Below are 27,506 nucleotides of genomic sequence, written 5' to 3' on the forward strand. Positions count from 1 at the left end.
AAGAAAGTCTTTTTTTTCTCACAGGTGACATTAAATCACACAAATTCACCGGCTTCACACTATCTTACACACAATATTCCATGGAGTGACGTGCGTTACATTTTAAAGTTGGCCAAAGCACAGCATCTTCCTTGTATTGGTGCTCTGAAGGTGCAGCAAGGGAAAAAGTTGGATGGTGCAACACGAGGTAAAAGTTAAACTGAGTCCCTGGTGGCTTTGGATCAATTCACTCTTGAAGTTTCTGTCCTGTCTCGCGCCTCCTTCATCTCATCTCCTGCAGCTTCCTGTCTGTGGAGAGAAGCTGAGCGCCACTGTAGTTCAGATCATCGCCGTGACGACGCATTTCCCCCCCGCTCGGGACAGTTCATCTGCCGGGCAGACAGCTCCGTTTCACTGTCACCCTTCCCGTCATTGTGTAACTACTACGACGCCCCCCTCTATTTGATGGCTTTGTTTTGTATTTGTTTGTAGGTCCGTGTGTGAGTGAGAGGCCGACTAAGAGAGGGAAATGCTTGGTAAGTTAAAGCGAAGCAGTCAGAGGCCTTTCAAACCGTTGGGAGAAGCTGGAAATCAATTCCAGACCCGCCTGCTTCCACATGAGCAGAACGGTTTTAAGTTTAATCAGTCTCCAGAGTTGCCTTACTTTTCTTAAAATGTGTGCTTCTTGGTTTAGAGGTAACTCCCGACCAGGGGAGTCAACAAGGCGAGACCTTCACATCCACACAAGTCAAATAAACGGTGTGGCAGAAGGTGGCTTCCACATCTCGTTGAATCTCTGTTCGGATTTGACTTTTTCCTTCCGCGTCCTTCACGATGGCGTCAGGAAAGACAAGCGATGTGTTAAATGGACAGAAGTTTTAATCAGGTATATAGAAACCGAGGGCCGTCTCGCTCCATTTACCTGCTGCTCTCCTTCGTTCTGTTGCATGCATCGGGAAAATAAATCATTCATTACCTCCAAACCCCCTGACTGGTGCAGGATTGTCTTCCCCACACACAACACGGGGCCACGTGAGGCTTGTCAGTGCCTGTTACCAAGAGTAATATGCTTATTTATAGAAGTAGTGCAGCTGGCAAATTGAGTTTTTCTAGAAAAAGAAAGAAAAAAAAACAGGGAGTGAGTTGTGATTTATTGTCACACAATAGAGTCCATGCACCCGGCTCTGTGAGGCTGTAAATGTAATCATTGGTGTTTTAACATGCTCGCAACGACATGTCTAACGTACTAAAACGATGATACGCAGGCGCAGTGTCGTGTTCCTCCTTTCAGTTGACTTTTGGTACAGCTGAGGCTCACAATGTAGTGCGGTTTTTGAGGTACTTGGCCTTGAACAACATGTATTGCGCACGTGCAGATTTTGACCTGCATTTTTGACTCAAAGTTATTATGAACCAATCCTGCTGGAAACGTAATGTCAACCTCATTGTGGTGCTGCAGAGGATAAGTGGAAGCATCATGTGAGTCATAAAGTCAAATTTGAGTTACTGACTGAGGTACTTATTGTGTGGCAATAAATAGTCCAAATGTAGGTGGCCAAGGCAGACATTAGTCTCTGCTATGGATTCATTTCAATCATTTAGTTTGACCCTTTGTGCCTGGTAAAAACTCACGTTAAATGTCCCCCAGGTTTATCAGCCTCTTTATGTTTTCATTTTTAGCTGCTGACTCCACCATGCTATTCTCAGGACGTTACACTATTCCGACCTTTAAAGAAAGTGCTCCCTTCTCGTTAAAATATGCTGATGAGAAACAATCAAATCAAAAAATGTTCATGGCGAATTCCATTGCAACAATCAAACAGAGTTTAATGAATGAAATGTGTGATTTAATACACGGATGAATAAAAAATCTGCTTCATACACAACCCCAGCGAATCAGGAGGCCCGCATGCACGGGTGCAGCAGGGTGGACGGCGTGAAAGGCATGCCGAGTAAATGACGCATCACCGGGCAAACGTGCACGCGGCGTCAATGACGTGCACGTTTCCCGCCATCCTCTCTTCTGTAACGTCGTGAGAGGGTTGTCACTAAAAAAAGGGGTTCAGTGTAACAAGTGCTTTGGTTTGACTTCCTGCGTGTGAGCCACTGTGTTGCTCGGACTTTGTTTAAAAGGTGTTTTAATGCAGGTGTGCGTTCAACAAGGACTCCTTGGAATCTGCCCATCTGTGCTTGTCAAACAGTGCTGCCACGACACTGCTTTGCGTCTTTCACAAAGGCGACGAATCGTTGGAACGTTGTTGGAACATTTCCGGAACGTCAGCGTTTATCTGTTTTGGAAGTGAATCCCGATGAATGAATCTGTTTATGCCAACACACACCGAAACATTTGGGACGACTACATCACAGGTTATGAGGAGATTCATTGCCGATATAGTATTACACTGTACATTCATGGCTCAGTATGGTGCCAGTCTTTAAGCTAATGTACACACACATTTATAACTTACACAATGTTTGGAAAGGTATTCAACTTTAAAAAAACAAGCCTTGTTGAACGCACCACATATGAGGGAACTTTAAAATTTTTCACTGAGCTGTGCCTGGAAACTGGAGCTGAAAGGACCTGATAAGAGTCTCAATAAATCAATATTATCTTCAACATCATCCTGCAGCCATCGTTCTCTCCGTCTTCGTCACCTTCTTCATCTCCATCTTCTTCCAACAATCCATTGAAACCAGCTCAACAAACTGAATCCCACCCTCACTCAGAGATTAAAACTGTCACTGTCAAGTTTCGATCCTCTTGCTCAAAGAAAATGCTGTCCATTCATTCTCCATCACCTCATTTCATTTTTTTTTTTTTTTTGGCAAAGTTACGTGCTAGTCTTTCCCACCCAAACCGAACCCCCATTTTGGGTCCGTCCCGTCGTTCAGCCTTCCTCTAGACTTTATAGAGTTGGATCGGGGGGGGGGGGGGGGGGGCAGGGGCGGTGCATCATCGCTGAAGCAGCAGGACGGCGGCGGGGAGCGGGAGCAGGAGGCCGCAGAGGCGGCTTTGAGGAGTGGCTGCAGCGCCCCTGACCCGGTTGTTGTCCGGCGAGAAGGCGTACAGTCCCGGCCGGTTCCGAGGACACTGGCCCCCTGTGCACATCCCGCTTCCCGAGCCGCTGATGTCGTCACCTGGGAAGGGACGGGGGGAGGGGGGGAGGGTAAGAAAGATGTGAGCCACTGTAGCTCCTGATGAGCTCCTCCTTTGCGAGGGTTACAGGGCCCATTTGTCCTTTTTAATTGCATGTGTTCGGTCTTTGGTTTCAACGGGGAATGAGACCATTAAATGCCATCATCTAACAATAAAAGGTGTACAAAATATCAACACTACTCACTTGCATCCTGGAAGTCCACGTCGTTGCCATCCAGCGCGTTCTTCAGCCTGTTGCTCATGATTTTGAGCTGCATGATCTGCTGCCGGATGGTCATGTCTGGCTTCGTGATGTCCAGCTCCACCTCTGGGTTGTTGATCTGATTGGCCAGGCCGTCACCCATCACCTCCGGAAGGTACCTGACGTGAGGAGAGCAGGGTTTTTGAAGGGAAAATGTGTGACAACATCCTCTTTTTGGGGGGTTTTGGTGTTAAAAAAACAATTTGGTACGGTAACAAGGGAGACTTGTTTATGAAAGGCTATTTGCTCCGTTGGAATACGTCGTGAACTTAGTGGGGGCTTTTGGCGCCCAACCTTCGGTAAGCGAGGTCTGTTGAATGGAAAATCTCAACCTAAATGAAGTAGTTAAAATGTCCTCAGTTTTCAAACTCTGTGTCTTCACAAAGATAAAAAGTACAAGCACACTACAAGCACGCACACACACACACACACACACACACACACACACACACACACACACAGACACACAACATCTGCATGTTTTTGCAGCTGCTTACCACGTATTATAAACCTATTGGAGCTCCTTACTTCAGCACCATCTGCAGTCTTCCACTGAGAATTTCTTAGTAATCACTTTGTGTTGGACATTTATTGAGCCCTTGAGAAATCCAGAAGATGTCGCTGTGGAGCCTCGAGCTGCTACAAGCTCCCTCTGCCACACACACACACACACACACACACACACACACACACACACACACACACACACACGTCTTCTATCTGTCACACACAGGCAGCCAATCATCTTTGTTTCACAGCCACAGCTCAGACACACACACACACACACACACTTCTGTATTTCATCATTGTACTATATATATATATATATATATATATATATATATATATATATATATATATAAATAAGTGTTCCGCTCAGCACAAATCTCATTAGTCGGCTGCCATCCAACCACTTTAAAAGAAGGGAGGAATGTGTGTGTGTGTGTGTGTGTGGAGGGAAGGCTTGAGATAACATGAATACATATCACCATGGAATCAAATTGTTCTATAATCCATTCAGGCCCGGATTAGGGAGGCGTTGGGGTTGTACGTGTGTGGCCATGATTGCTGATGTGTTGCAGAATGCTAATCTCAACGGGCTTTTGAATCGCTGTATGTGGAGGAAATGTCGGTTCATGAATGTATTTTCATTCAACGTTTGTTTTCTTTTGTCTGACAAGAAAGAGCTTGTTGCCTCTTTTTATTGCTTTATACTCTTAACCTCAGGAGCATTGTTTGGTGCTAAAGATCGTGACCAGTGTGCTTTCTGTAATACATTATATGTGGATGACGCTTTGTTTCAGGAAAATTCAAATTAGCCTTGTTTTAAGGATAAAATTCAGGAATTAATGGTCACACAAAGCCCCCGAGAAGCAGTCTCATAAAGCTTTTCAGTAACAGATGGAACAGAAAAATGCATAAATGCATAGCAAAAATAAGTTTCTTATGCAAAAGAAACATTTTAATGCTGAGGTTAAATGAAGTATGGATTTGAGGGGCGTTTGGATTATTGGAGAGGCAGAGGGCAGGTAGACTGGACGTAGTAGAGCAGGGAGTCATCATTTAAAGCTAGACGAAGCCTGTGATCATTCAGTGGCGACAAAGGTTTCTGCTTACCTGGCTTTGGTGATGCCGTTCCAGCATTTATCCTGGCCGGCACCTCCTGCTGCCAATTTGCTGCAGAGTGCCACGGGGAGCTGGGTCCAGTACTGCCGCATCTCCCTCAACTTACTGGACAGATCCGACACCTGAGGACAGAGGGCAGGATTGCTTTTTCACGTCAAAGGTGAGTCCCCAACTCCCTGAATCACATTGTTTGGGTGTGGAAACCAAACAATGACATGATGCAAATAAGACAATGCCAACACAGACCCTCACACTCTTTGTTTGCTGTGCATTAGACAGCAATAATTCCTCCGCATCCCCACTGTTTGACACATGCACACACCTGCATCTCCAATCGGAGCCCGGCGGTTGGCGAGGGTTTGTACCCGGATGCGGTCAGGGAGCTGCTCTTCTTCCTCTGCTCATGAAGAGCAGGACTTCCTGTTCCTTGTTCACCTGGAGTTCCGCAAGTCTGGTACACCTACACACACACACACACACACACACACACACACACACACACACACACACACACACACACACACACACACGGGAAATAACATACAAATACAATGTCGCATAAAAACAGGTATTTGAAGCAGCGAACTCTGAACATTTTGTAGTAACCTACAGCTCCACAAGAGGTCGCCATTCACAGGTTATTTTGACTGGAAGGATGTTTAGTGGCATGTGAGGGTTGCCAGACTATATCTACACTAAAAGTATGACAGAGGAAGATTTGGATAGAAATTCTACTTTCTACTTTTTACAGTCCATAGATGTTGATTAAATAAAGTTAACAAACTTGAACAGAGAACGAAAATAAACTGCACTTAACAGATTAAACCAGTTTGGCTTGAAAACAAGGTCAAGACCGTTCATGGCTGCACTTACTGCTTGTCTCTTAAACGGGTAATGATATATTCATCAGTAAAATAATGAAAGCCAAGCATTTTTTTGCTGAAATGCTGCTGAGTCTTATTTGAAGGATGCATATAAAACCAATAAAAAGCAGTGGTAGGAGCTTGAGCCCGTTAAACTCTGCATCAAGTATGCGCAACGCCAGCGCTTCCAGAACAAAAATATGAAGAAAAACAACAGCGTTAAACAACAATCAGAGCAGTTCATAGCCGAAGAATACAGAGTACAAAACAGCTGAGGCCAAAAAACGGTAAAATAATCCTGTTTAATATATGATCCGCGCTGCTTAGTGTTGATGTTAATGAATCAAAGTGAGATGTTTTACTCTTGTTGTGAAGGTGTCCATGTTTTCCTGCAGGAAGTGAACAGCCTCGTAGATTCGAGCGGGGATGGAGGACAGAACCACATCGAGACTGGGCTCCGTGCTGAAACTAGAGGCCACCTGGATCATGGTGTCTGAGTGGAGAGGGGAAATAATCATTTTTGGGAGGCACAAATATACTCCCAAACTCTGCAGTCTCCAGTTTCAGACACATTTATATGCATAATATTCAAATGCTTGTTTGGTCATTCATGTCTCGTTGCATTCTTATCCTAAATGACTTATGATTGACACTCAGTGGACCTCATGCAACAACGTTGACATGTTGACCCGATAAGCCTAAAGCTGTCATACTTGCTCGAACCAGACGTGCAAGTAGAATTTATTCAAATGTTAACTGGAGGGACGTGTCAGTAAATCACTTCATTTCACTGGCTGAGCTTTGATGAGGACATGCATGTTCCACACATCTGGTCATTAACATGAAATTAATCATTAAATTAACAGAAATATTGCAATATCCGGATGGACAATTTTCATTGCTTTGTGCAGAGAAGGATAATACTGCAGCGGCCTGAGAGATGTAAAAAAAAAAACTAGTGGACGGTACTGTGGTGAAATAGGCCTCGTATATCTCTATATATAGAAGAAAAAAAAAACTCTTGGTAAATAGACAAGACATAATGATCATTATTTCAAGAATATAATATTAATTTAGCACAACGTTTGTTTATTATAAAATCTTTACTATAAATTCATTCAGATTTAGCCAATTTTTGCTCAACATGAGAACTACTTATTAACTCCCAAAGGGAACACTTAATCATTTCTTAGATAATTGTTGCATGAGGACCAACACAAAGACTAACAAAGTCATCTCGCCTCACTCTACTCTCCATTTAGGTTCTGAGTCTCACCAATCAGATTCTGCCACTCCGGGTTCAGGTCCGCTTGGTTGGCCAGGCAGCCCTTCATGACGTTGGAGCAGTAGTTGGAGCAGGGTTTGACTGAGGCCATGCCGCGACAGTGGGGGCAGTAGACCAGCTTCATCAGGGCCTTCATGCACTCTGGACTCAGGTGAACCTGCGGATGTTCCAGCCAACCGTTATCTTCTGGCACCGCGGCGGGCCAGCAGCAAGAGAAAATGTACTCAATGTCCCCCGGGCCCCTTGCGTACTGGACCCCCTTTTGTCTTTCGTGCTTAACGGTGAACAAAGAGACGTACAAACAGCAGGGGGCGGTGTGGTAACATTATGAGGAACACGCCCTGAAGAAGACAGACAGACAGCCGTCTCTGTTACACCGACAGCTCCTGAACGTGTCCGCGGGTCTTAAAAAGGTGTCCAGTTCCCCCCCCCCCCCCCCCCCCTGGGTTTGTTTTGTCACTTTTCTACATTGATGTGAAAGAGGCCTCTAAAACAGGGGCAGGGAGGACGAGGATCACATGTGTGAGTTTGCAAGATTTCCACTACAATTTGGTGACTATTTTAAGATGCATTCTGTATGGTTTTAGATATTTGGATGCGTTCTTTCATTTTTCTATGTTTCTACTGTTAACATCACATCTGCATTATTTTGTGGCACTAATTGATCCAATATGATGTGTCTCAAATGTGTTAATTCTATTATTTTTCATTATTATGTGACTTATTGTAATTGCTATTTTATTGTATTTTTATATTTCATATGTGTTGTTATTGTATAAAATGTGCTATAGCAGAAAATGCATATTACTAATGTTATACTATTATTGTGCTGTAATATTGTTTAATTGCTCATACAAAAAGTCTTAATTTGAAACGGTAGCGCAGTTCATGCACTCATACACTTTGTACACATTTCAAGCTCATTTTTAACATGTGGTATGTTTCCCTCATCAATGAAAAATTAAAATAAACTGCTAAAAGCATTTAAAAAGAATGGTTACCTGTGTTGAAAAATATCTGGTATGGTCCTTGGTGCATTGCACAACTACTCGGGAGTATTGAGTATGGAGCAAGAAGGATATAAAATGTTCTTGTGTCAAATAAGAACAATAGCCTTTTCATAACAATACACAAAGGAAGTCAGTCCCAGTGTCACATCTAACACCCTTCATCTTCAAATGGTGATAGAAGAACTGCATTTAGTGCTGAAAAGACATCATCACACCGGTAATTTGACAACATTGTTGTTATCAAATGGGAGCTTTGTTCTGATGGCAGAGTTTGATGCTTCCTTTTTGATGATCATTGTTTTTGAATCATTTTTAGGGTGGAGACGTTGTCTGTGACAGTTAGGGTGTAACGACAACACATCCATCATCTGTTTCCCTGTGTTCCTCTCTCTCTCACACACACACACACACACACACACACACACACACACACACACACGATTTTCTCTCACTAGGACACAAAACACTGACTCTTGAACTCCTGTTGTTTGTGTTCCTGTCACACAAACAACTCATCCTGTCTCTCTCTGTCTGGCTCACTCCCTGTGTCTCTCCTTACGTCTCATGCACACACACACACACACCGACACACACACACACATAGTCTATCTTACCTGTGAGACCTTCCTGACCACCTCTCCGCTGACGATCAGCCCCTGGACAAACGACCTCGCTGTGACAAAAGCCCGGATCAGCTTCGCCTTCATGTCCCGTGGGACGTCTCCAAATGGCCGCAGCGTCTCCTGTTGCTTGGCAACACAATCAAGGTAGTCTTCTGACAGGCTCACCTGCCAAGACAAGGGTTGACAGGAAGAAGATATTGAGGAGAAGAATGATTTAAACTGCATTTTGCGACTTCTAAAACATAACTTCTGAAACTAATGCCCATTGTGTCAAACACACAAAAAGCTAAAACGGTTTGATGAAATAGAAAAAATGACTCTTAAAGTCTAAAGTTTTATTTTTGGATGCATACAAACACCATATAAATAGATCCTTCCACATGCCAACTACAAACTGATGTGTTAAACATGAAACACTGGTATCCAGTGTCTTTGGCCTTTTCATCCGTAGCATTCTGTACAGTAAATGTAGACTATAAATACAAATGCAATGGAGAACCAAATGCTCAGAACCAGATACTAATACTAATGCCACATTGAGACCTTGCATCTCCTTTCTTCTCCCAGTTACCCGATCGGCGCTCTGATTCTTTTCCTCATTCTGTACAGAAATCCGTCAGTCAGGACGTGTCCAAAAGTTGAACCTCGATACTCACATCCGAAAGAGTGGAGATTTTAAAGGTGCGCTCCAGGAGGCGGGACCAGAACTCAGACAGCGTCTCATCCAGGTTGAGAGCGGAGCCCCGGTAGTACTGCCGCAGGTCGGCGTAGAGATCCCCATAGAGACGGGTGTTCTGGGAGTACAGAGGGCCGAGAGGAGACAGAACCTCCGCCAGGGAGCGCTCAGAGTTGCCGTGCAGCTCAGTGAAATAGGCTGGAGGGAGAAGACAAAAAAAAAGGGGACAGACAATAGTCAGAGGAGGAGAGGACGAGACGAGGAGGAACGAGTGAGAAACCAGATCCCTCAGCTGCTCAACGCGTCTGCAGGCTGCCCCGGGGTGTCGCTCAGGGCCCCTCATCACAGCTGCCTGCTACCTCTGTGAACTTTACTAATGAGAGCGGAAAGGCCAAATCAAAACAAAAAAAGTTAAATCAATACTCAAACTGCCCAGTTGGGAGATAATGGTCTGTTCGTCGCTGTGAGCCTCGTCCACATTGCACAAAGTTTTCTTCTTTTTTACAGAAAAACAATTGTAAAATTCGTGAAGCTTAACGAGTCAATGAGGTATTTAGATTCCCCCATTCATCTAACGTCTTTAAAAGTTTCATTGAAATGGCCTTTGTAGCCAGATGGGTACAAAGTGATGGAGAGGTCAGAGAGTAAGAAGAAGGGAGCGAGCGGCCTCTTCTGTACTCACGCTCCCCCTTCACGCTTCAAAGGCTTTGGATCAGTGCCGGCCCGTCGTAACCACCAGCAGATGGGCGGGCCACGTCACCGCTACCGAGGTGGCCCACTGTCAGGAGGCTAACACTACTGTCCTCCTCCTACTCCCCTGACCGGTCCTCCTCCTGCGCCTTCATCTGCTTCAGTTCTTATTTTGACTCCTAATGACACATTTGTCCGTTGTTGGTTGTTGGCGGAGGAACTTCTTCTCTCCTCCTCCCTCTCTCTCTCTGATGTGCAGTGATCTACAGCCTGGGCTCCTCAGTGGGTCAACTGCTCGTTAGCCGAAACCAGCCACTGCCTTAGGGGACACCCCTCCGTGCTCGTTTGTGTGTTTGTGTGTGTGTGTGTGTGTGCGCGTGCCGCCTTTTGGAGATCAGGGAATCGGCTTATCAGGTTTCATTGTGTCTGGCTGACTCTGCTCTCATTATAACACCCAGTCAGGGGTCCCCTCGACGCACAGGACACAAACACACCCCCTCGATCCCTCGCGCGCACACACACACACACGCACACACGCACACACGCACACACGCACACACGCACACACGCACACACGCACGTGTTTGTATTAGCGCTGCAGCATTGAGCGCTAAGCACAGCGAGAGCTTATTCCAAACACACATTCACAGACACCAAACGCACTATTGTCATTCTTTGGAATTGAGCACAGGCATTAATGAGCATCTGTCCTCCAAACACACCCCTCCCCCCCCCCACCCACCCCCACACACACACACACACCCGTATCGTACTTACTGTCGAAGCCCCTGTGGAGGGCGTTGAAGGCAGCCTGCAGCGACCTGCCGGCCTCTCTAATCAGTCCCTCGGTCTCTTTGGCGCTGAGGCTGCCCAGGTTTTCCTCCATGGTGCTTGTACAACACGTTGGACCCTGAGGACACATCCTCAGATGTTCACCTGGCGAGTTGGGAGAGACACAGCGGTAATGGTTTCGTTTGACTCGTTTGCATGTCTCAACCACCACGGCTGTACATACCGTTCTAAACTGCGCTTTGAACGCGGTGAACAAAAACAACAAAATACAACACCCTAGATTAATGATTTCTTTTGTTTTTTGCTGTTGTATTAATTCATCAATAATTCGGTACTTCCGAGGATCTATTAAACTGGCGTATATTGTTCTGCTAATAGTCTATCTCTTTCTACTTTCACTTAATTAAAGGATGTATCCAGGAATGTTTATTTTTCCACTGCGGTTCTGCCACTTTTCTAGTGAGGGATTTAAGTGCCTCTCACACTACTGCATGAATCATTTATTACAACGCTTTTATAGTTACCCACCAGAAACGCTCTTTGTACAGTAAATACAGCAAACTTAATTGAACAGCCGTGTTTGTTTTTCAGCTGTTTGTCTCTTTCCATGCTCACTTATAGTGTGCTGTAGTTAATTGTGTTGTAAATGTGAGTGCTTCTTCATTTATATTCTGCAGCGCAGATGCCAACTGTTTTAATTTATCTTGGTTGACTTTGAAATACTAAGTCAATAATTCCCTTAATAAATCATCATGACACACCAAACCTAAACCTCAGGCCTAATTTAGAACATTTATAAATCCAGAATAGGAGACATTCAACACTTATTATTCTCATATTCTTATCAGGGGATACTCCTTCAGGGGAGCAAAACACAACACCCACTGCTTCTGCCAAACAGTCTAGAAATCAGTCTCCAGCCTCAGTCTCTTGATAGACACAATATGTATTTGTGTGTTTATGTGTGTGTGTGTGTGTGTGTGTGTGTGTGTCTCACACACACTCTCACTAAAAATGTTAAAGGTAAGTAAGTACCCCAAAGCTGTGTGCATCAGTGGTCTCCTTCTTCTTACCAGGTCCTGTATGTGTGTGTGTGTGTGTGTGTGTGTGTGTGTGTGCGTGTGTGTGTGTGTTTGTTTGTATGCATGTGTGTGTATGTGTGTGCATGTGTGGGTTGGAGGGCAGAATTTGTCGACCAGGGTAAGTGGAGCGGAAGACGAGACGCATTAATCATCACTCCTGCATGAATCTTTCATTGGCACTGGCTGATTTGTGTGTGTGTGTTGCGCGATCGTGTGTGTGTGTGTGTGTGAGTACGCATTGCGTGCGTGTGTGTGCGAGCGTGAGTGTCATAGTAGTCACAGGAAATGGCAGTTTATGTTCCATCTTACTTCCTTCCTTACGTCCCATTTTGATATATCACAAATACACTATTACCATTCAACAACCACACATGAATCTCTGAAAGTTTTGCACTTCCAGAAACAACTGTGAACGCAGCGCAGCGACGGCGCCTGAGTTCGGGAAAAGTTGGCAAGATATTGACAGATTTGGACTCAACAGCTGGTCAGAGAAACGACACCTGAGTTGATGCCCCGCCCCCCTGCACCACATCAGGGACTCAACGTGGAAAAATACCATCTGAAAGGGGAAAAAAGGATTTGAGACTAGATTTATAAAATCTGCAACCAAAGACTATAATATCGCATGTGAATAATACAGAAATATGATTTATTAAAAAAAGAACTACATTCAACCACAAATAACTTGTTGTTCACAAAGACCAAAGCTTTCAGGTTCACATTTGTTTTTGGAAATTTGGAAAGAGTTTTAAAAATGTAATCTTCACACTTAAGCTTTTAATTTTCACACGGGTACACACGTGTATTCAGAGAGGACTACCCATCACCTGCTGGTTGTTAATCCAGCCTTCTGTCAACAGAGCGTCATGTGAGCTAAGGACGGCAGGGGAGGAAAGATGCGACACGGCTCCTCTCTGACGACACCAAGGTCCTTTTCCCTCAACAGATCAACTCTCGTGGGAGAACGTCTTATAGGGCGCCAGACTCCCCCATCATGGTTCCACATGTGGGTCGGAAACAGCAGACCCCCCCCAATCTCTGTCCCCTTGTGCAGCTAATGTTAGACGCATTTAGTTGTTTTGTTTGCGTGGGCAAAGCCGGACGAAGCGGGGCGTTTACCACATATGCTTTACTGCATTCCTGGGTTACTGGAGAGTGGAAGTGGCTGGCATCCTGCTATAAAAATTTACTTTGCAATTTACTTGAAAAAGACAGGAACGAAGTGCAGACACACTAACGCGTGTTCAAAAAGCAAGTTTGCCAACGTGCCAACACGTGCAGACGGACACATCGAGGGAGTGAAGGGCAGGTTGTCTTGCGAAATCAGTGAATTAGAGGGCTTTGTGGGGGCAGATGGAAGGCCTTTCAGGAAGCATCTTCTTATAGGGAAAGAAAGGAGATTATCACAATGGTGGAAAGTCCTTTTTCTGCAAAGCCTTGAAGAGAAAACATGAATTGTGCTGTATGGAAAAGGGGTGTAAAGCCGGAGAGGAGAGATTTGAAACGAATAAGATCCATTTCTGAAAGTGAATTTGTTGCTCACATCATTTCTTCCCTCAAGCTTCAGTATATCTTTAGTAAGTACACTTCTCGAGGGGCACACACACACACGCGCACAGAGAGGCTTGTACTTCACTTGTGAGGGGCCTCGTTTGACTTTAAAACAAGATTGCTAAGAGCTTTGCGAGGGGGAGATATTGTGAAAGTCAAGACAGCTTGGGCTCTCATCCTAGCCGGGGCTGATGGAAAACGTTCGTCTGCTCTTGAAATGTTAATGATAAGATGCAATAGTGTCAAAATAACACACTCCAGGAACGCACTTCTGATGTTGTTTCGCTTTGTGTTTCTTACGTTGAGACAAAAGTAATTAAAAAAAAAAAAAATGCCGGAAAATAATTTGGTTGCACGGGATTGGTTGTCACTGGGTGCCTGTTCCTGGAGTGAAGGTTTATAGCACTAACTCAAATCTGGAGCTTTTCTAACGCACGACCATCGACTGTTCTCCCTCTCGAGGTCTAAAATAGAAACCGGTCGGCGTAAAGGGTAGAAAATACATTAATAGACCATCAGTTTAGCATTAACTGCTTTATATGCAGCTAAGGCGAGGGGCTTCTCTTTGAAATGATCACGCTTTCTTCCCGAAAGGAGCTTGTGTCGTCGCTGAGGATGAAGTGTGTCCCCAGTGCGCAAATGATGACCTTTTTATTTCTTCCTGGAAAAGACCTGATCGGCCAGTGATTTCCTGCAGCACTGTAAACTAAGATGAAACTAGGCAGCGTGCAGAGGAAGGAGAGACCGGCCGTGCGTTTCAGTAGCCACACTACCCCCAACATTTAGTACGGTTGAAAAATATGAATAGTACGCAAAATAGTATGTAAAATGCATTATTACTGCTGCATCTGGTTGCACCGGCAGAAATCCAGGCCTTCTGGCTATTCTCACACACAACCCAGTAACCAGAAGGTCCAAGTTCAAGGGTGCGGTTTTGCGCCAAAGCAGTATGTCACATTTTAAAGGTAACCAAACTTACTTTGCATGTATGTTTTTGTAAAGTGTGTTTTTCGATAAGCGGTAAATGTCTTGCCTCTAACCTCTTTCACAAAGTGTTACCTTTGATACATTAAAACACTCATGTATCCAGCAACGATCAGCTGGGCTCATATCCAGTGCCTCTCTTCATATAATCATCACTGAGTGCTCTTTAGTTCAATCACATTTTTCTATTTTTGCCCACCGCTCGTTCACTTTCTCCTTACATTTCAGCAGCAGATCGGGGACTCAAAGCTACAACCTCATGGCCTCAATCTGCTTTTTATAAACTCTGAGTCACGGATGTGGTGAAGGCTAAATCCATTTAAACCCGGGACACCGTGCTTGTTATTTGACAAATATAGTGTATTTACCTCGTTGGACTGGCATGCATTCCGATGAGGTAAATTGGTGAGTATTGATTATGTGGAAATGTCTGATGCCGTATTCATGAATATATAAATTCATTGAACACTATTGTGCCAAGCGGAGATCAGAGTTTCCCACAGGCCTCTCAGGAGCTAAGCGCCGCTCTACAGAAATGGCAGAACCATTTTCTGCTGCAGGGGAATTTTTGCACTTAATCATTAGTGAATCCATTAAATTCCAAACTTGTCTTTGGTTTTGCCTGCAGACGTTTTAAACAGTTTACACGGGTCGCCATCGGGACCACATCAAGGCCACTTTACTTGGCCGCCCGTTTCCCTTTCCGATTAAAAGCATCTGGCTCCAACTTTCCCCTCTCTGTCGCAAAACCCTCCTCGTCTGTCTCTGTTTTATTTCGCCGCATTCCTCGTGGCAACCCCGACATACCTGAGCGGGTCTCGACAAGTGAGCCCGGCAATCAGCCCGTGTGCCCAAGCAGGTGAACGCAACGCAGGAAGCTCTCCATCGGTGCCGCAGAGAGCTGAATCCTAACCAGGCTTTCTGCCTTTAGCTTTTAGTGTCACAGAAACACCATTTAATTTGTGCACAAATATGGCAAAACTGAAATGAAAACTCTCACCAAGCCAAACTCTGAAATATGTCAATTATGCTACTTTTGGCAACACCCAGATCCAATAAGACAGTAAATTAAAATGCTTGACAGTCTGACACGTTTACTGTCATTTTGTTTCAATCATGCTGTTGATTGATAATATTTCTTCTGCAGCACATTACTTTACTTACTTTACTTATTTTCTGCTATTAGTTGTTTGTTTTGCTTTGTGAGATGGCGAGCGAGGGAAATGCACTGACTGTCATGATTAAATCAAAGTCCTGATAAAACTAGAGTAGTTGCACTGAGATCATTTAACTGTTATTAACTGCATTTTTAATCAACTATTTATCTGGATTCTGTTAACAGGACTGGTTCATTAGATGATAAGATCTAAATTACCCTCATGTCTTTTCATTTATTATTGATTCAGAAAAGGGGACAAAGCTATAAAGCTCTGCTGCATCTAAGACCACACGTTGTCACTTTGATATCACCATGTAGTGCGGGTTAAACAAATGATATCTTGTGCTCCTCAGACGTGGCGCACCTCCTTATCTCACTCTGGGAAAGAAAGCAAATAATTACTCAAATGTTCAATGGTCTTAATTAAATCTGGAAAATATGGTGGGAAACATCAACATTAAAACAAAACATTAAGACAGATAGCTTGCTGTGTTAGTTAAAAAATAAACTTTTCTTTAGATATCTTGCAGGTAACTAGCAATAATACACTTCACCTTTAATTTTACTTCTCAAAGCGTTTTATATCAGGACACCATGTTTCTCCACTTTATAATTACTATAATGATATGATGAATATCGTTTGGTTTAACCAGTGTATCTTCTTTTTGAATCATGAACCACTATGAATACAATAATAAAGCAGTCGTATTACTACCACTTGCACCGTTTCCATCACTGAAAGGGAGCTTAAGCAAGCACACAGACATGTGGCTCTCCTTGTGGCCTTGATTAGGTGGATCAGGGTCACCAGACACACAATTAAGACGTTCAGGTCACTGTGCTTCATAAAGTACACACGTTGACATGGATCGCTACTGCTGAAACAAAATCAAGATTCCGTATTTATTCCTTAAAAGTTTTGCAAGACGAAACGCTGAAAACGGCTACACTTAATCATGATAAAGTAGTACATTGCTGAACTGTTTGCAAGTTGTTTATGTTTGCGTAATTAAAGAATATTAGTGCACCGTGAAAAATCCAAGATGAATTTGGTTTTAGGTCCTCAAGCGATGTTTCCAATATCAGGCATCTAGCAGATTAAATGAGACGTGTAAATCCAATTACAATCTCAGCCACACAAGTGCTCGATCACACAAATAACCAGAACCAACACTGCAGACCAATCTTTCCTAGGGGTCGGGGAGCATTCGATGCTGCCTCAGCACCCTGGGAAGCATTACTGAACTCGCTCAAATCACTAGTTTCCAGATGTTACATCGTTGCTCAAACTGTTTCAGCTGATGACAAAGGAATTATATTGGAGTTTGACAGTAGCTCTCCTGTCAGGTGGAGCAATTACCCTAAATGAGAAGTTCCTCTGTGATGTTTTATCATTTCTATTGGGGTTAGGGACATAGTGCTCACCGGGCTTATTACAGGGATGTGGAAATGTGGCAAAGTTGTTTACTCAGTTTACCCCTGCTGAGAGGAAAGTTTGTCATTGGGAGGGGGGACAGGACACCGCACTGTGTTACCGCAGTAGCAGTCCATCTTATGGCAACTGATCTGACCTTTGACCCTTGAAGCATTCAGGAACAGACATGTACACACGGTCCAGTGCACATATGATAGATGTAGAGCAAACACTTCCCACGTTATACTGTGATCACGTTACATGTCAAATGTAAAAACCATTGTAAGAAGACATAACTACAACTGACTGACACACACACACACACACATACATACACACACACACACACACACAGGCAGTCTGCCGCAGCGCTGCTATGACACACCACATCAAAGCAACTTATTGCTGGGCAGTAAAAGCGTTGCACTGGTTTGAATTTATTCCCTTCAGTCAGACGTTTATTCACTGCTTCCCTTCCTTAAAGAGCCTCCTACAATAACCCTGTCACTAACTGCGGCAAATTACAGCCACCTAAACGAGGGGCTGATGGGGGCCCCGTGTGCATGTGTGCGTGTTTCCGTGTCACACCCTCGCAAGGGCACCTGTGTTGTGATTTAACGACGCGCATGGCCTTCCTCCCAAAGTTCACTTTTACCGTTTTACTATCCGCCAAAAAGCGAAGGGGAGCCCGAGGAGCAGTAATGATGAAAGGGGAGAGAGATTGAGGGATGAGAATCCAATAAAATGGAAATCAAAGGAGTGGGGGAGGTGAGAGAGAGAGAGAGAGAGGTGAAATACCATCGGCGGAGACTCAAGAGGAAGCAGAGACAGGAAAAAACGGAAAATGGAGAAAGTCATAATGCTGTAATCTACTTCTAAGTGTCTAATAAATCTCAACTTTACATCTTTTCTCTTTGATTTAAGTTTTTTCTTATTTTTGTGCAGATTATTTATTCACAGTCATCTCAAACAGTGGCCGACACAGCAGTTTGCGACGGATCATCATAGTTTGCTCTGGTCAACATGCAGATCAATAAAGGCTGCTCCCCTCGCAGCTTACATCGATATTTGCATCTTTACTGCAAAGAATGCTGCCAAAGTGTCAGGTAGATGCAAATTGTTCTTCGAGTCAAGGGTAACGAATTTTGGTGATTAAGAAAATCTCAAACCTCTTTCAAGCAATAATGCCAACGTTCCACAAATAAATTCTGTCTTCTGTGATCATAAAATTATTAGTTTGAATTCCCACGATATCATCGCCTTCGGGGTAAAAGAAAAGATACCTAGTGTAAAACGCATCATGTACTGACACATACTGTCTCTCTGCTCACCTGCAGCTCAATCAGCTTTCTGTTGCTGTTGTTTTCAATGAAAAAGGAATCAGTAACAGTACGGTCAGTTTAATTGATACAGAAAATATTCGCTAGGTGCGACGTGTCTACAGACGTGCTAGGGCCTCTGTGAGGCCATACCATGCACGTAGCTATATGCTGACATCAGGATTACATTACATTACGTGTCATTCAGCTGACGCTTTGGATGAGCACAATAAGTGCATTTCAACCCGTATGCAAACCCAGAAGAAAGAGAAACAGGAAAGTGCAACTTCATCAAACAAGATTTACACCTTGCTATGAGCCATTAAAGGTTTAATTAAAGTGCGACAATTAGTTTTGTGTTTGCTGACACTCTCAAAAGAAAATGTTATTTGGAGATATTTGAGTCTGAATCCAAGTTGGTGGACTTATTTTTTACATACTTTTAACCTCCATCAATCGTTCTGTTCATTCTTTGTATAAGGCACCAACTGTGGTGAATATGCATGAAATACTGTGTTTATGGTTTCCAATGCATGCATGCTTAATGACAAAAAACAAACGTGCAACACACAGCGATGGAAAAATGTAATTGCTGATGCTATTGAGAACAGACTTGTAAACATGAGGTAGACAGCGAATGAAAGGGTGAACGACGGAACGAGGAGGCAGAGAGTGGATGAGGGGGAGCGGTGGGTGAACCTTCCCTCATTTTATACAATTACTGAACTAAAAATTCCCCACCGCGCCACAGTTCAGCCCCGTCTGCTGCCCTGCAAGTGTGTGTGTGTGTGTGTGTGTGTGTGTGTGCGTGTGTGTGCATTGTGTGTATGTGCATGGGTGCGTGTGTGGCACCACCTTCCCCCGTATAATACCATAATTCTAGGTTATCTGTGGGAGTAGTTAAAGGCTCTTAACTACTACTTTGACTTCCCTTCACTCACTCACTGTAAAAAAAAAAAAAGAAGTGCCGACCCATGCGTGCCACACCGCTCGGAGTCTGACGGTGCACATGTGTGCCGAGCCGGCACGAGGAGAAGCGAGGATCAATCCGCTATCTTTAACTGCCCGGATTAGCCCTTGTTTACACTGAAAAGTGATGCCCTGTGGCACATTTAAAACAAGATCTGTACAAAATAATAAGCGTTTCTGCAAATGTAAATATGTATGTAAATATGTACGTATAAGGATCGAACGGAGAGAAAAAAAAATGCAAATTATGCAGTGAGATGACTCGGGTGTTAGTCCCTCCGTGCCAAGGTCAGTGAATTAACTGTCATTTTGTGAGCTGAAACCATGTTAACACACAGATTAACAGGCCCGGGATTAGAAGGAGATTAGACATTAGGCTCTAATCCAAATGCACCGTGCCAGTGGTGGTGATGGTGAGGAAGCAAATAGTGAGGCAGCATGTGAGTTTGTGTGTGTGTGTGTGTGTGAAAAGTGAGACGAGGGGTAATGGGGGCACACCAGTGGCAGAATCTCCGTCCCGGGCCCTTTCCCAGCAGGGAGCATTAAATCTCTGTGGTTAGGGGAACATTAGGTCACCGCCCCGAGGTCATTCGTTTTCAGGTCGAGACTTCAACGTCAGAGCGGTGGAAACACTGAACGAATGTGGCACCCGCCGCCCGATTAGAGCTGCTGGGGCGCCGACACGGGATTTTGGAGGGAGTGGGACAGAAATGTGATCTGACGTTTGACTAAAGAAATGTCAGCATTCTGCACATTTGAAACACCGTTTGATGTAAGAAGTACAAACCTGATCTGCGTCTCTCATGCAGCTGTTTCAGGTTTGTATGTGATGTTTAAACCGTATTGCCAGACATGGAACGTATTACTGGAGCTTTATTGATAAAAAAAAAAAAAGATCCCTATGTCAAATGATTGCTTTCTACAATATATGGAGCATTACAATCATGGCTAAGGTTGAGAAAAAAAGATAACAGTTATGGTGAATAAACTGTGGTTGTTATTGGATCCCCCCCCCCCTCCACTCACCTCATTATTATATATTAATCACGCTACTGCTTGATTTGGTAAATCATGAGTTCTGGGGTACACGCAAATGTGCTTCAGGAAGAAGTCGGTCCAATTCATCTAAAAGCAATGGGGGGTTTGTCAAAAGATGTTGTTTAAAATGTGCAGCAGATAACCAGTATTTGTTTAACCAATGGCAATATCTGACGAGATTCAAAAGAAAGCTTTGTTAAATGCAAAGAGGCTTTCTCAGTTTCATAAGGAGCGTTGAAATCTATCCACAGAAATTCATTATTATGTCTCAAGGTACCTTTGAGCAAAGCTCTGTAGGAACTGCACTAGATCTACTGCATAAAATGTGTTCAATTTAAAAAAAAATCAGAATATAACGCTCAATACGTCTTTAAAATCTTATGAGCCAAGGAGTTTCTAGTGAAACTATATTAAATAAAGTTCTCCGTCCCTCCTGATGACGAACTATCTAATAAAGCGGAAATGCCATAAAAATAACAATAAAGACTAACATGAAATGGCCTCTGAGCTTACACTCAGGAGGTTAGGATAATAATAAAACACAAAGAGAGTCTGAGGGGAGCCGCACAGTGGAGCTCATAGAGGCGCAAACAGAGCAGACGTGCATGGAGTTTGGATTTTCACAGAAACATGTCTAATTATAAGCTTCTATCTGACATGAGGATGCCAAAAATCCCACTGCAATGCATTGTTTTATGTAAGGCATTCTCTATTAATTAACCATACATCTGCTGCTATCTGAGGAGAGGTAACGAGCAGCAAAAGAGCTTACACTGGGATTCAGGGGAAAGCTTCAGCGTAACCCTTTATTGATCTTGCATTTTGGATGCATTCAGATCACTAACTTAATGTATCACGATCACAGCCCTCTATTGCTATTGGAAACTGGCCCAAGGTTAGCTTGCAAAGCTGCTACAGAAACACCTGCCACATACGCAAAATCACACCCGACAAAGTCTGCTTGCGATAAAGCTCTCGGGCGGGGGGGGGGGGGGGGGGGCTCTGTGCTCTGGGCCTGCCTGCATGTGCGGTTGTGACCTCTCAGTTTCGGAAAACTGACAAAAACATCCTTTATATTTCCTTCTGCAGTGACTGTTTAAGCTATTAGACCGATATAAAAACCCTGCTGGGATTTGAGGGAAATGCAAGCTGTGTGATTAGTGGTAATAATATAATGTCTCCCTGTACAGAACAGCACAAGCCAACACACTCATTCAACGTGCCGAGTCTATATTTGACCCCTACGTATTGGCTGCAGATTCAATGCAAATTGTCATGTGATTACGTTACGTTTTGTGGTCATTTTCCATGACATTTTGTTTGTCAGTTCATGTTCACGTTGTACCAGCAGTCTGATATTTCCATGAGAGATTCCAATGCATCGATGTACCCATCAGTACAACGATCAATGTTACTATTAAGATATTAATATTATTTTGCATCCTTCACAAATGATCAGCAAACTAAGTGACTTTATTGATCTGGATGATTGCTAAACATCTTCAAATGATATAAAACAAACACGTGGTACAAGTTAACCAGTTACATGGAGCGAACGCCAACACAGCAGTGCTGCAACCAATCTGTCATGATACTATTATATATTCGTACTCATATCGAAACAGTGCTGTTTCTAGCAAGTGTTCCTTTTTTATTTTCTAAAAAATGTATATCAAAACATCTCTTTGCGTCCTGCCATTAATCCTCCTTCACAAAAGTATAATCAAGATCATGAGAGTTTTAGCAACTGTTCCTAATAAACTGGCAACTTTGTGTGTATCAATATAATTGAAAGGAATCAGTAGATTACACAATGGTGAATCAATTTCAATGAAAACCGGACTGAATGTGTTTAAACAAGTGTGCATTTATTTTTCAACCAAGAGCTGAATTAAAACTAAGGATATCAAATCTCATAATAACCAATTAATAGAAATCAGCCTGTCAGAGACACCGTCTGTAACGCAGAGTAAACTGCCCTGAAATGACAAACCATCACTGCGTGACAGTTAGAATAGAATAGAATCTTTTTTTTCATTCCTCAGCTATTCAATTATAATGAGTTTTCTTTTGGATTTGAATATTATAACTGAATAATCAGCTCAGAAACCAGCCGTACAACCAGTTAATTTCACTATATAAATTCTTGTTACACCAATAAATCTTAATCCTACACACACACACACACACACATAAACACATACATAGTGTAGTGGGGCCCTGTGGAACATATGTATGAAGAGCATCGACTCATAAAGCAACCAAACCACGAGTCCACTACATCAGACAATTTCATTATATTGGAAAAACAGATAGACGCTCGATTCCTCAAGAGGGGAGAAAGATGATCAAAGGAGGACTGGGAGGAGGAGCAAAGAGAGGGGAAAGGAAACATTAAAAAGTGAGGAGGAGAGGTGTGAACCAGAGGTGGGGAGAGAGAAGCAGAGGTCATGGGGAGACAATGCTGGTTTGGTATCACATTGATTTTAGGTGAAAGGATTGATGTTACGGGTTTCAATGGTTTGTGCTTTTAGCTCCTCGGTTCTTTTTTCCCCCTCTGCGTGACGCGGTCGACGTGGAGACGCATTCATCACTTTGACTTGATTGGGTGTTGTGGGTGGAGGAATCGAATCTATTTGGCCTTTCCCCCGCTGTCATTCTGGAGAACAGCAGTGTGGAGGATCAACTGCAAAACCATCTAAACCAGTGGTAGCGTCATCCATCCCGTGGCAATGAAGGCGAGATGACAGGACAGAGCCGTCGTCCCGTCTTCCTTTTGATCCCTCCTGCTCACATCCTCTCCCCTTCTCCTCCTCCTCCTCCTCCTCCTCACCTCTATCTCTTGTCTGTCTGTCTCTCGCTCTCTTTCATTTTCGCTGGATCAGACATCATGAAAGATTCACAGTTGTGCTTTTAACACAGTTGAGGCAGCCACGACCTCCTTCCTCCTTCCTCCTTCCTTCTTCCTCCTTCCTCCTTCCTCCTTCCTCCTCCATTCCCTCACAAAACACCCGGCAACCCGACTACCATCTGACATCGAAGGAATAAGACGGAAGATGAGTGTCAAAGTTATGAAGAGATTGTGTACGAGTGTTAGTGTGAGTGTGTTAGTGTGTTAGTGTGTTAGTGTGTTAGTGTGTGTGTGTGTGTGTCGACTGGGTGTACGGCGTTCCACTTGGCGGCATGTGTTGTGAGCGCCCGGGTGAGCACGTGATGTGTGACGGATGACGGACAGTATCAATTTCCCCTCTCGCGACACACACACACACACACACACACACACACAAACGCACACAAGGGGACGGAGGCAAGCGGCGGACAGATGTGTGCCAGCGTCTTAGATTCACTCATCCATTTGTCCCGGGCTTTGCGGCGGCGCTCGTAGGCGAAGCGAATATTTAAAAAAGTGCGGACCGGTTTTGAGTTAACAGGTTTTCAACTTTTAGCTAGTTACTTTTATTTGGGGAAGCAGTATAGTTGTCGCACACAGGATCCCAAAAACGCGTGAAACTGACCGAGCACTTGAACTCAACACAATTCATTGAATTCATAATTCCTTTTGCAAAATGTCTCCCTGAACACTGTTCATGTAATTAAAGGTGCAATTTCAGATTATTTTCATCAACTAATGTTTTTATCCTAAATTATCCAATGTCAAATGGGCATTCAAATTGTGTAAATTGAAATAAACAGAGGCCGCCTATTTAAGTCAGCAATGTAAAGGAGTTATTGACCAGTAACCAAACTAGTAATGTCTTAATAACCTAATCTGATTTAAAACGCAGTGTATTATGTAAAACGCGCATTCCTTCCCATGTTTTTTTCAAACAAGCAACGTGACAAAATGACTATGACGTGGGCGTCATAACCGACACCTGCATCAAAAGTCAATACCTCCCAGTGCGGAATATAAAAGCGTGCAGGACACAAAGTCCGTCTCTGTCTCCGTGACATGCGATCACATGGGTGTGTGCTGCTCTGCGTGGACAATGCATGTGTGAAGGAAAGTAAGTGTCCTCCCTGGAGAAGGTGTTGGCTTTCACTGATTCACACTGAACACACACACACACACACACATACATACACACAAACACACATTCACACAGGTTCACTCACACACTGTAAGGGGAGCTGGTCTTTAACTATTGACCAGGTACTATGTAAGCGAGCTAAAAACGCCTGCAGGCGCAAAGACAGACGGGTAGACAACAGGAAAGACGACTTGCTGTTAAATCCATGGAACAAAAGGAGTGTTTTTTTTAATAAACTCTCTTAAGGTATTACGAGCATCTGTCTGTCCAATGACACACCATCTACTGTCATGTACACACCGTCCTATTTACGACTGACATGATGTTGTGTTTCAGACAGATCTTCCCTCTGCCATTGGCTGCAAGTATACTGAACCACACTGTGCACTTCCTTTTGGAATCTGCAAGCAAATGTCAAAAAGATAAAGATTGAGATTTTTTTTTTAGCGATACATATCGGACCTCAGTACTGCTTGGCCAGAACAAAGTGTGTTTCCAAATCCTGAATAACCAATTGCTCCTCCGAAGATGAGCTTGCAGCGATCAAAGATACATTTGAAAAACCAGTGAAGCCTGAATGTTTAGCTTTGATTCAACCGTTATTGCTTCTACGGTTGATGTTGCAAAAAGTCATGAATAGAAACTAGTTTCTTAGTTTTGAGCATGTACCAAACAATGGATATTCCTCCTGAATTTTTCAATATTGCTTTGAATCACCTTTTTGTCCAGTTGTCACTTTTTCAACTGGTTTTTGGAAGGAGGAACTCTGGCTCAAATAACTGGAGCAGATCAAGATCCCGTCTGTCAATAAAAAATGAGTTTTTAATGGAAAGGTAGAGGGAGAGTTGTGTCGGCTTTGACTGAGACCTCGAGTGACTCACTTGCATATTTAGGTGAAAAAAGAGAGAGAGAGACAGAGTCAGACGATTTCCCTAAAGGGTGAATTTCTTTTTTTTTTCACAATATGTAACAGCACTTTCCTCAAGGCGACGATTAAATGGGTATGTGTGAAGAGTGGCAGCCAGAGAGGACAGATGTGTGATGTATGACTAACTGAGGGTTGAGCTGATTGATTCATTGATTGTCAATTGACTGATGCTTGCTTCAATGATTGGGTGAAGCATAACATTTCAATAGAAAACAATAAAGTCTTGCTGTCTCTAACTTTGTGACAGCAGGTTACGCTGTGAGCCCGCAGAAAAGGGCTTCCTATTGGCCAATGCCCCTGGCTACAATACATTATTCATTTATGCAAAGGAATAAAAAAAAACAGGCCATTTCAGCAATGTAATGAGTCCCACATACACACAAATATACAAAAATACACCCCACTGCTGCAGACCAGAGAAGACCAGACAATGAAAAATGCCCCGGGACACAAAGTGAGATTCAACACGGAGTTACAGCAGATCTCTATTCTCCTCTTTGTTTGTGTAAAAAAAAAAAAACGGTTCACACCTGCAGTGCAAACATCAGCAAATAACCACAAATGGCCTGCGAAGCGCATAATAGCACCACAACACACACGGCTCACACCCGCCAATCTGCGAGCCTCACTTACAGCAGACAATGAAAAGGCACCGAGTGGGCGCTGAGACGCGGGGGGGACACCTCGGTGAGGATGGGTGCATCGCTCAGTGGGCCGAATGAAACCAGGGGAGGCGTCCGAAGGGTGATGCTCAATAAGAGCGACGCGAGATTCATAACAATAATCATACTTTCCATTGGGATATTTAAAAAAAACAACAACAAAAAACATGTCAATGCATGGTAGAACTTGGCTAAGCAAGCTTGACGTGCTCAGCATTTAGACTGTTGCGATAGAAAACGCGTTGTGGAGAAATGACATCATAACATTTCTTATATCTTATATATATTTTCCATATCACTTTTTTTTTCTCTTCTCACAATTCTAAAGATCGGGTGAATACGTGGTGCGAAGTGCGGAAATGTGCTTTTCTATAAAACTCACCGGAGATCTCCGTCTGCGGGACGTCCACCAGCGTGAACCCTTTGCCGGTGTAGAGCTGGCGCAGGTCGGCGCAGGTCCGGTCCGCCGCGGCCACCGGGCCCGCTGCCGCAGACAGACACAGCGACACGCACACGAGCAGCGGGACGCGCATCTTCCGAGCTGGACTCCCCCTGGCCGCTCCCGGTCCGTCACCACAATACCGAATATTTCTGTGTTTCTGGTCCGAGTGAACGAAGCAGGAGTTCTAAGAACCCCCCCCCCCCCCCCCCCTCCTCTCGTGTTTATGTGTGGTTCCGAGCGCGATGTGTCTCGGTGGAAGCGGTGGTCCACGTCCCCCCCCGAACTGTTGACTGACGCACGGACAGCGTGGAGAGGGAACCAAAAGGCACCGGTGGTGGACAAGTCCCGTGCGCTTCTGCGGGAGAAGGGCTGCGACGGGCGGCTGTGGGGGTCAGATACACCCCGCTCCTCCTCCTCCTCCTCCTCCTCCTCCTCCTCTTCTTCTTCTTCTTCCACCTCTTGCTCAGCGCTGCTAGCTGTGAGATGCCGGAGACAAAAGAGAGAGAGAGAGAGAGAGAGAGAGAGAGAGAGAGAGAGAGAGAGAGAGAGAGAGCAGGTGTCGCTTAGTCAAAGCGGGGCAGATCGCGCGTAGACTACCGGATCATGATTATGGAAATCCGCCCGTTAAGAGGAAACAAAAGGGCAAACAAAAGAGCAAAATCCGGTACTTAGGTGGGGTTTGAAACCTGTGAATCTCTCTCTCTCTCTCTCCTAACTAAACATGTCAATGCATTTCCTTCATTTAATATTAAATTAAACATTAGTTTCATTATACTCACAAGCATCCCTCAGAATCCAAAAAAGGCATAAAATTATAGTCTCAGTTTTAAATCTGATATGGATGCTGTTATGGATTGTCTCTGACCCCAAGTGCACGACACCAGACACAGCTTAGGTTTAGCCGGAAAACGGCGTAGTTTATTTCACAAATTAACCAAATACGAGAAATAAACCAAAAAACGAGAACTGCCTCCTTAATTGG

The 27,506-nt window shown here is 43.9% G+C and overlaps 1 protein-coding gene across 1 annotated transcript; it reads right to left on the reverse strand.

The window, feature by feature from the left end:
- Positions 1-1,785: 1,785 nt before the first annotated feature.
- Positions 1,786-26,721, reverse strand: gpc1a (glypican 1a). Its single transcript, XM_037470188.2, has 10 exons — positions 26,465-26,721; positions 10,931-11,089; positions 9,444-9,661; positions 8,779-8,952; positions 7,146-7,311; positions 6,232-6,362; positions 5,329-5,466; positions 4,998-5,128; positions 3,324-3,499; positions 1,786-3,120 (listed from the first exon to the last, which is right to left on the reverse strand). Exons 1-10 carry the CDS (start codon positions 26,613-26,615, stop codon positions 2,936-2,938), a joined length of 1,629 nt encoding a protein of 542 aa, XP_037326085.2. The 5' UTR covers positions 26,616-26,721; the 3' UTR covers positions 1,786-2,935.
- Positions 26,722-27,506: the final 785 nt, after the last annotated feature.

Source organism: Pungitius pungitius, chromosome 7, assembly GCF_949316345.1.
Source record: "Pungitius pungitius chromosome 7, fPunPun2.1, whole genome shotgun sequence".
In the NCBI taxonomy this organism is placed as follows: Eukaryota; Metazoa; Chordata; class Actinopteri; order Perciformes; family Gasterosteidae; genus Pungitius; species Pungitius pungitius.